Source organism: Panthera onca, chromosome D3 (assembly GCF_046562875.1).
Source record: "Panthera onca isolate mPanOnc1 chromosome D3, mPanOnc1 haplotype 2, whole genome shotgun sequence".
In the NCBI taxonomy this organism is placed as follows: Eukaryota; Metazoa; Chordata; class Mammalia; order Carnivora; family Felidae; genus Panthera; species Panthera onca.
Window position 1 is genome coordinate 66,090,664 of NC_138350.1, and position 10,360 is coordinate 66,101,023.

The window sequence follows — 10,360 nt, forward strand, 5'->3', positions numbered from 1 at the left end:
CAGGTCAGACGCAGGACTGCACTGAGGCAAGCAAGGCTCCCAGGGCGCAAAATTGCAGGCAGCCCCTGATCCCAGGCTCGTGCAAGGGCAGGGTGGACCCCGAAGAGGGAGGCCTCCGTGAGTTCTGTCCCCTGGGCGCCTGGCTTGCCTCACCCGAGTCCCAGCCCTGCTACCCGAGTCCCAGCCCTGCTGCTCAAGACAAGCTTGCTCTGACCAGAGAAACGATAAGGTCATTATGCGGGCACAGCACACACCCCGGTGGCAGTCAGCTCGGCATCCTTCTCCTCTCTGGGGGACCGTCCATCTCCACCAGGTCCCCACTAGGCACCCTTCCCCTCAAGAACCAGCCCCTGGGTAGACCCTCCAGCCCCTATGGTCCCATCTCCTGGGCTGTGCCTGCTTCTCAGGGCAGCCGAACAGAAGGAGGGGTGGCTCCTCGAGGAGAGGCCTCAAACACACACTTCAGATACAGCACAGAGTCAGGCTGTGCTTTTCCTTGACCCAGTTTCATATCCTCAGGTCTCAGGCCTGCACCAGCCACATGCAGGCAGCCCAGATCTGCACCCTCCCGACACAGGAGAGAGCAAGGCTGGAGGGAAGAGAGCGTATATGGGAGTTTTCTCCACATAAGGCAGGACAAAGTAAACCCAACCTCTGCTCCTGTGTGATGGAAAAAATAGAAAACCCAAATCATGTTTAACCATTAAAGGAATGGAATTAGTAACTTATGGCCTTCCCACAAGGAAAACATTAGGTGTGGATGGCTGTGCAGGCGAGTTCTACCAAGCTTTCAAAGAACAGATGATCTCAAACCTGCATAAATCATTCCACAGAATGAAGAGGGAATATCCCCCAACTCCTTTTACAAGACTGGTTTTAAGACAAGACAAAGGCAGCATTATCAGCGAAAATTACACGCCAGCAGCATTCAATAACATAAGATACAATATCTTAAATAAAAATTTTACTCAACAAAATCTCACATCATGGAAAATAAATAATACACTATCAACAAGCTGGGTTTATCCCTAAAATTGTAAGTTTAACATCTACTAATGGAATTTATCCCATCAAAAAATTGAAGGCAAAAAAACCCTATATATCACCCAACAAAGGTAGAAAACTCATCTGCTAAAATGAATATCCGAATACCATAAAACAAGTAAGCAAAATGTGTTGGCATATTCTACAACGGAGTCGTCTTAATCTCTTAGAGCTTATCTATAAAAAAACCAAAACCAAAACCAAAACACTAAGCAGATATACTCACTGCAGACACTTGAACCATCATTCCCCTTAAGGTTAGATTTGGTCACACCATACACAAAAATCAACTCAAGTGGAGCAAAGACTTCAACCTAAGAGCTAAAATTATAAAACTCTTAGAAGAAAACACAGGGGTAACTCTTTGTGACGCTGGTCAGCGGGTGTGGGCAGTGACTTCTTAGATATGGTATCTAAAGCACAAGAGACCAACAGCAAAATACATATACACGAATCAGAATTCACCAGAATTAAAAACTTTCACGCTTAAAGAAAGTAAAAAGTCAACCCCCAGAATGAGAGAAATGTTTTAGAAATTATATATTTGATAAGGGACTTATATTTAGAATCTACAAAGAACTCTCACAATCATAAAAGGACAACTCATCCAATTTGAAAATGGGCAACGGATCTGAATAGACATTTCTCCAAAGAAAATATACAATTGGCCAGGAAGTACTTGAAAGTCTGTTCCACATCATTAGTCATCAAGGAAATACGAAATCAAACCCACAACGAAATACCGCTTCAAACCCATTGAGATGGCTATGACCAAAAGGATAGACAATAATGAGTGTTTTAAAAACTGTGGAAAAATTGGAGTGCTCATGCACTGCTTGGAGGGAGTATAAAATGGTGTAACCACTTTGGAAAGGAGTCTGGCAATTCCTCAAACGGCGTAACATAGCGTTACCACATGACCCAGCAATTGCACTTGCCAGTATATACCCAAGAGAAATGGAAATGGATGTCCACACAAAAACCTGCACACAAATGCTCATCACAGCATTATTCATAACAGCAAAAACAAGAACCGAATCTCTACCACTGGAGAACGGACAAAATGTGGCCTATTTATAAATGGAATCCTATTGAGCAACAAAAAGATAAACAAAAAGAAATGAAGTACTTGATGCATATTATAACATGGATGACCTTTGAAAACATCAAGCTTAATGAAAGATGACAGTCATATTGGACACATAGCATATGATGCCATTTGTATGAAATGCCCAGAAGAGGCAAACCTATAGAGACAGGAGATACGCTAGAGTGTGTATATATCCCTACAGCTGGGAGAGATGAGAGTACTAGGGGTCATGATGGTTAAGGAGTCCTGGGTTTCTTTTTGGGGTAATGAAAATATTCTAACATTGATGGCGGCGATGGGCGCACAATGGTGTGACTATACCCCAAGTCATTTAACTGTACACTTTAAGTGGGCAAATTATATTTTGATAAAGCTATTTAAAAACAAAGTTTAACAAGAAGAAAAAAATGAGGATTAAGGCCAGGATATTCACTATGACATTTTTATTGAACATTACAGCAAAGGTCCTAGCCAATTCAATAAGACAAGAAAACTAATTAAGGTATAGGGTTGGGATAAAAGAGAAAAAGTCTATGTAGAAATTCCAGAAGACTCTACAGATAAATTATTGTCATTATGTATACATTATCCAGGTTGCTGATTATATAATCAGTATACCAAAAAAAAATCAAATTTATTTCTATATACTAGCTACAAGTGCTTAGAAAATATAATTTTTAAAATTATGTTTCTATGGGGTGCCTGGGTGGCTCAGTCGGTTAAGGGTCTGACTTTTGATTTCAGTCCAGGTCATGATCCCAGGGTTCATGGGATCCAGTCCCAAGTCTGGCTCTGCACTGACAATGCAGAGCCTGCTTGGGATTCTCTCTCCCTTTCTCTCTGCCCCTCCCCTGCTCACTTGCATTCTCATTCTCTCTCTCTCTCTCTCCCTCCCTCTCTCTCTCTCTCAAAATACATAAACCTTAAAAAAATAGAAATTAAAAAATTAAAGTGAAAAAAAAAAGGCAGGTTGAGACCAGATTGTACAAAAATCTGCAATGACCTTTCTTTCTACCTAAAAAAGAAACAACGACGACAACAACAAAAACAACTATTGCCCTTTCCCTGACCCTCTGTTAAGGTGTAAGTCCTAGAAGTCCCCAGCACTCTAGGGATGCAAGTTTATGTGAAGTAAAAGCTTCACTAACAAAGGAGCATGGAGGCAGTGGAGGGCTTAAAGGAAGAGGGTACAATTCTCATGCCCCTGATTCTAGAAACTCCTTCTTTTGTTTGACCTATCCTCCCCAAATCCAAGTGGGCCGTATCCTACCTGATCCCTCTGCTGTGTGTGTCACAGGTGACTGCTCCTTGCCTGGCACCAGTATCCCTTGGTTTCCTTAACACCTGTTCCCCTCTACTCTATGCAGCCTCAGTTTCCAGAGCCAGCTCTCCTCTCCAGACCCTTAGGTGCCGGCACACTTCAAGGCTCTCCTTTGTGCCCCGACCTTCATCATCTTTCATTCTGTTCTCTCCCGGGTGACCTCATCCAACCTCATCACAGGGACCAGTGTTTTTCCAACGAAGGGTTTCAAACCAACAGGTTATAAGATCGTGTGGGTGGTTTGCCCCTGGAATTTTTTAAGCTTTTGGATTGTGGTAAAATATACACAACAGAAATTTACCATTATAACCATTTTTAAGTCTACAGTTCAAGGGTATTAAGTGTACCCAATCTGTTGGGTAACCATCACCCCCCTCCATCTCCGAAACTTTTTCATCTTCCCAAACTGAAACTCTGTACCCATTAGACACTAATTGCCACCCACCTCTAGCCTCTAGCAACCGCCATTCTACTTTTCCGTGTCTATGAATTGAGTACTCTAGGTGCCTCCTGTAGGGGAAACATACCATATTTGTCATTTTGCGCCTGGTTATTTTAGCAGAATGTCTTCAAGATTCATCCACGCTGTAGCGTGCATCAGATTTCCCGTCCTTTTTAAGGCTGGATTTGTTTTTTAAAGTGAAGCGGAACAAAAAATATTAAAGCATATTTCTTTTTTCTTTTTTTTTTTAACTGTTTATTTTTGAGAGAGAGAGAGAGCACAAGCGGAGGGATGGCAGAGAGAGGGAGACAGAGGATCAGAAGCAGGCTCTGTGCTGACAGCAGCGAGACCCGAGGTGGGGCTTGAACTCACTGTGAGATCATGACCTGAGCCGAAGTTGGATGCTCAACCAACTAAGCCACCCAGGCGCCCAAAGCGTATTTCTTTCTTTCATTTTTTTTTTAATTTTTAACGTTTATTTATTTTTGAGAGACAGAGTACGAGTGGGGGAGGGACAGAGAGAGAGGGAGACACAGCATCTGAAGCAGGCTCCAGGCTCTGAGCTGTCAGCACAGAGCCCGATGAGGGGCTTAAACTCACAAACCGGGAGATTGTGACCCGAGCCGAAGTCGGACACTTAACCGACTGAGCCACCCAGGCGCCCCAAAAGCATATTTCTTATCATAAGGCCAAATACTGTTTCACAAAATGTTTGTTTCAGATGGATGTGTATGTGTGTTCGAGATCTCTGGCCTATTTCTTACTGTGGATAACAATGATAAAGGGTGGGAAAATGCTGATTTTGATGGTGACTGCACCATCTCCATTGCTAGCCTGGCTCTCCACCCCCCACCCCGCCCGCCAGCCCCCCCCCCCCCCCGCCCCAGTTCTGGAGCTCATTCCCAAGGAGCTGCAGGATTGCTCTAGGTGGATCTCTTGCAGTGTCTTAACAGATCCAGACTCAAATCTGTTACCCTCCTTCCTCCAAACATGCTTTTCTCACACATCTCCTACTTGATTCTCCATAATCAAGCCCTGCCCGCCTCACCTTGCACCCCGCCCCCCACTATACAGCTGTGACATTCTAGTTATGCAGAATTACTTCGCTTCCCTCTGCACTTTGCTGTCCTTATCCAAGCTGGGTTTCATCCCCCTTCCTTCCACCTCCCCCTATGCCTATAGTCATTTCCCTTTCAGACTCCCTTCATATGCCTCCGTGTACCTTGAAAGCATCCTGATCCACTATGGCCCCCTACTCATTTTTGGAGTCCTTTGCTCACACCTCCAGTTTGGCTTATGCGTGTATCATGTGCCTTTCTGTCTTCCCAAGAGACTGCACGCTCCCCAGAGCCCCTGGGCTGTGTTCGTCTTGCACACCACTGTCCTCAGAATTTAGTGCCCTGTTTAGCATACAGCAAATCTTCACTAAGCACTTGTTCAACTAAGAACAGACACGAGGAAGCCAAGAACATCAAGGACAAACTTCGCAGTTGTGTCTCATGTTGTTTCTTCCCAATCCACAGAGTCTCCTTAGAGACACTATGCCCCCTGAGCCCTCTGCACTGCCCCCCTTCTCCCCTCCTGACCACCAGAGTGTTTGCAAGATGGGTCCCCAGAGTCCTGACTGGGAACTCCCGGAAGTGACCACTGCACAGCACACGGAGAGGCCAGGCGTCCAAAGAGAGAACACGTATCGACTCACATCCCCCGCTCCCTTCTAGTGAAACCTGTCCCTGACTCCCACTGAAACAGTCTGCCACCTTTGTGCCCGTGAGCTCTTTGTGAGGTGGCTAACAATGGAGGCTTTGCTGAATACATCATCAACCCAGCCCAGCACAGACGCAAAGGGCAGCAGCCTTCAGGAATCCCCGAGGTCTAAAGGGGATCTGCCCCTACACCAGATTCTCCTCACTTTTGACCAGGTTGTGACAACGGCCTCCCAGTCTCTCCCCATTGCTAACCTCTCCTTACAAAGCCCAGATAAACTCCCTTCCTAGGGGCTTTTATCATATCACTACCCTACTCAAAGACCCCATGTGGCTCCCTACAACTGAATGAACCAAGTTCAAACTGTCCTTCCCAATCCACAAAGCACCTACTGAAGCTTCTCGCCCAACGTTACATCTGGTCCTCCTTGTCCACACTCCCCCTTCTACCAGCTGGACCCACTTCTTCACTGCGTCTTCCGATTACCCTGGGCGCACACACACCACTTTCAATCATTTCTTCATCATCCAGTATTTATTGAGAGCTTACTGTGTGCCAGGCAACCATATTTGGTGCTCAGGGTGCAGGTGGGAACAAAACAGAGCGAATCCCTGCCTCCTGGGGCTTTCAGTCTAGAGCAGGGTTTCTCCACTTCAGCACTGGTAGTTGGGGCTGGGCGATGCCTTCTTGCGGGAGGCAGGTGGTGCACTGTCAGATCTTTAGCAGCATCCCTGGCCCCTACCCTTAACGTGCCAGTAGCACTCTCTCCCAGTGTGACGACCCAAAATGTGCCCAGATACTGCCTGGGGGTAACGCTCCTCTCCCCCCAGAGAACTGTGGATCTAGAGCGGCAGGCGGAACTTGCTATGAGTCAGCTGGGGAGCCTATGAAAAAAGCAGGTACTGGCTCCATCCCCAGAGGCTCAGATTCTGAGCCCAAGAATCTGCATTTCAGTGGCCCCGTGAGTGATTCTCATGAGGCTGTCTCAAGACCTCTGTCTGGGGAACACTCAAGTGTGGAGTGTTTTCCAGACAGGACACAGACCAATAATCACATCAGGTCAGTTCATCACAATGAGATGTGTAACAAACAAGACAGGTAAACAGGTGGGTGGGTAGTCCAGGCACGGGAGATGTACAAGGGTGTGGCGCCTTTGCTCGCACCCTCTTCAGTTCTGGAATGTGCACTTCCCCTTCCCACCCACCCCCCCACGCCCCGAACACACCCACCTAAATCTTCTGTTTCCTTCAAGGGCCCGCTTAATTTCTACCTCCTCCAGGCAGTCTTCCCTAACTACTCCAGTCCACTGGAACTTCCTTCCTCAGGCAATTTAATTAACACTGACTACTTATCTATCTCCTTTGTGGTCCTTTTGTTTCCCCAAAGAGACCTCAAAGCCCTTGAACACCAGGACCGCGGAATCATCTTCACAGACCCTCACAGCATCCTTCCAGGATCAGGTGTGTGCAGGTTCTGTTTGCCTGACTGGATGAGCCCAAGTCGATGGAGTGCAGCCTGGGAGGTGGCAGCTGAGATTCAGGGAGTCAGGATCTCTGTGTGAGGGAGGGATGGGAGGCAGCTAGCACCCCGACCCGACACCGACACCCGGGAGGGCTTGCCAGAGCAACCAGTTAGTAGTTGAGCTGGCGTTTCCCCTGGGCGCTGATGTTTTCCCACTGTTGACAAGGCAGCAGGGATCCCAGCAGCCCCAGTGGTGCTGCAGGTACCAGCAGGGTGCAGGAACCCAGAGCCACCCCGCTGCGTCGCAAGTGCAGGTGGAGGCCGTTTGGGGCCCAGCGGCCTTTGTGTAGGGTTATCTTGCAGGGGCAGCTGTGGCCGGAAGAGGAGGCAAACCCGGGCAAGCCAGGAAACTCTGAAACTGTCCTTCAAAGCCCCCAGCACCATGCAAAGCTCAGCAGCTGCTTTTAACCAGGCAACAGTGCTGTCTGGGGAGGTCAGGAGCAGAGGCCAAATGTCCACAAACGTCCTGGACAAGGGACCTCAGACTCCCCAGCTCTGGGACGTGGAAGGGGAAATAGCCTAACTGCCTGGCTTTCCTGCTTCTGGGAGGAAACCCAGCAGCAACCCTCACCCAAACCAGGGGCATGAACTAGAGGCACAAGTGACTGATGTGGAACCCAAACGACGAAAAGAGAACAACCGTTTTAATATTTGGAAGTCTGGAGAAGACAAGACGTGTATGCAGCTGGAGAGGCCTCTTGTTTTCCATCGGCCTGGGGGGAGGGGCAGTGAGCGAGCGTGGGGAGGCACCGGCAGCCAAGACCTGCAGCCCGAAGGAGAGGTAGGCTATTTCCAAAAGAGGCTCTGATGTGGGAGTATCCTAGGGTCAGCGCTCTCCCGCAGCTCTGAAACCAGCTAGAGTAACCCGAAGCGTCTCCCCCCCCCCCCCCAGCAGAAGAAAACGGCTGGCATTTCGCACACACAGCGACCGAGGCCGTGACACCTCCCACTGCTCTCTTTCTCTGAACGGGAGTTCGCGCGTGGACGGGGTGGGGTGGGAAGCGAGCCAACGAGGGGAGAGCTAACTTCTGCCGCAGCTCTGACCTTCCGTGTAAGGTGGAGAAAGAACAATTTGTCTCAGAAGGGATCGGGTTGTGAGTTTCACACACCCAGCGGTTACTGGGTGATTAAAATTCCCTATCCCTGTGGCACCGTCCCGCCCACCTCTCACTCCCCACCTTACCCTGCACTCCTGCGGGGAGGAGGAATGCTTTCCTCCTTGAAGCCCTCACAAAAGTTCAGGATTCACGGGGTGATCCTATTGGGTTTTGAGCCCTCCGCTCCTGGGAGCCTCCCCTCCAACCAAATGGCCACGGCACTGTAGATGTGGACCTCCGATCTGACCCCGTGGCTCCTCGGGGCATTCAGATGGATTTATCGGCAGCTCGGCGGCTCGGAATTCCAACCTGCCCCCCAATGTCACAAGAGAACAAAGTTGTCGCACCCCTCTGGCCCACGCTGGGCAGGCGCTCTCCTCCCCCTGGGAGATGAGATGCGCTTCGGAGAGCCACGACCCAAACCTAACGCGGCAGAGCTGGAAGCCAAGTGCGGAGCCACGGTCACTCAGCCCGGGGACACCCGGGCCGACTCTGTGGCCGCCACCCGGGGGTTCGCCCGCGGGCTCCGTGCACCCCCCGCCCGCGCTCAGACTTTCTTACCTCTTGATGTAGTTTCTGCCATACAAGATCTGTTGCAGCAAGGTCACCAAGGCGAAGGCGCAGATGAAGATGAAGAGTAAAGTTCGGTTCCCCAACAAATCCCGGTTCGCCGAGGGGTCGGCGTAGCGCATCCTGGCGGCCGCTCGCGCACGGCGGGGCGCGGCGGGCGCCGGGCGCCTGGCGGGCCCCGCAATCACGCGCGGGGCTTCGCGGCCCCGGAGGGCGCGCCGCCGACCGGGAGCCTCTCGGCGCTGTTAGGCGGGCAGGGGACGTGGCCAGGCAAAGTTTCCGCCCGGCGGGGCGGGCACAGGGGGCATCCGAGCGTGGCCGGCGCCAGGGCGGCGGGCAGGGCAGGGCTGGCCGCGGAGAGCTCGGCCGCAGCCCCGGGCCTTCCCTCCGGACGCCTTTACCTCTGGACGCCCGTGCCGTGCAGCCGCCGATTTCCCTGCGGAGAGGCGACTCCAGGTGCCCCGGGCCCGGGGCGGCCCCTCCCGCCGAGGTGACGACCAATGGGGAGCGGGGCCCGCGCGCCGTCCGCCCCGGCACCCAAGAGCGCGGCGCACCGCCCCCTCCCGCCGGGCTCGGGTAGCGGCCGCCCGGCGCGGCTCCCTGCCCCGGCGGGCCCCGTCCGACTCCCGGCCCGCAGCGAGGGAGCGCGAAGGTTGGCCTTCGGTTCTGCAGATGGGAGGTGGGGGACAAAACACCCGGACAGTCTGGCGAATGACGGGAGGGCGGTGGAGAGGGGGAGGGGTGGAGCGGAAAACGCCGGGTTTGAATCGTGGAATTAAAAAAGAGGGCAGGAAGGGGAAGCCGCGGCGGAGCTGGGCATGCTGGAAGGGAGCATTTGCTTGCGGCGCGCGGGGGCACTGAGTCACCGCGGTGGCCGCGTCCTCGCGCCCGGGAGATTTCTCCGGAGAAAGCGGAGCAAGGTCAGCGGGCAGCCCTTCAAGGACGGCGCGCGCGGCTCCTGCATGCTGATGGCCTGCGGGGCTGCCGCCTGCGCTCCGGGCACTCAGCTCCTGCCGGGAGAAAATTCCGAGGCTCTACACCCCGGCCACAGGCCTCCTCCCTCCCCACCCCCCCGCCCCACCCCCAGGCTGCAGCCCGCGGCCGGTCGTCAAAGACCTTGTTGTTACCAAGACACAGGGACCCTGTCTCATCCTTAGAACCGCTCGTAAAGCCTAGGTCAGGCAGGCAGCCGCCTTAGGGTACCACGGTCGCCAGAAGCTTTAGTAAGTCAGTAAGTCTGGAAAGGTCTGTGCTTCAGAGTGCACGCCAGGGAAAATAAACAGAAATGCAATGCCAGAGTCGTGCCTCTTCAGAAATCCAAGCCCCTAAATGCGCTCCTCTTTTCCCAATCACACCCCGCCCTGCGGGCTGGGCGACAGCCCTGCCATCCTGACACCGCAGTCTCTCGAGGCCTGGGGTGTCACGTGCCAGCGGCGTTCACCTCGCTGGATGATTTCAGGGCGCCGCTTCTCAGGGCCCTCTAGCCGCTAGGGAGGTTCTGGAGTCAGGGCAAGGACTCAGCTCTCGACGGGACTGACTCCAATCGCAGCCAGCAAATAGAACTTTGA

At 51.9% G+C, this 10,360-nt stretch overlaps 1 protein-coding gene across 3 annotated transcripts in view; it reads right to left on the reverse strand.

Annotated features, from left to right (window-relative positions):
- The window catches only part of ST8SIA5 (ST8 alpha-N-acetyl-neuraminide alpha-2,8-sialyltransferase 5), a 60,964-nt gene extending 51,109 nt beyond the window's left edge, over positions 1-9,855 (reverse strand). The window contains exon 1 of one of the 3 annotated variants that reach the window (XM_078435273.2): positions 8,784-9,841. In XM_078435273.2, coding sequence (XP_078291399.1) covers positions 8,784-8,914 — 131 coding nt within the window. In that variant the 5' untranslated portion in view covers positions 8,915-9,841. Of the gene's footprint in view, positions 1-8,783 lie in introns of all 3 variants that reach the window. The other 2 variants (XM_078435274.2, XM_081790815.1) reach the window with 2 other exon arrangements.
- Between the last annotated feature and the right edge of the window lie 505 nt (positions 9,856-10,360).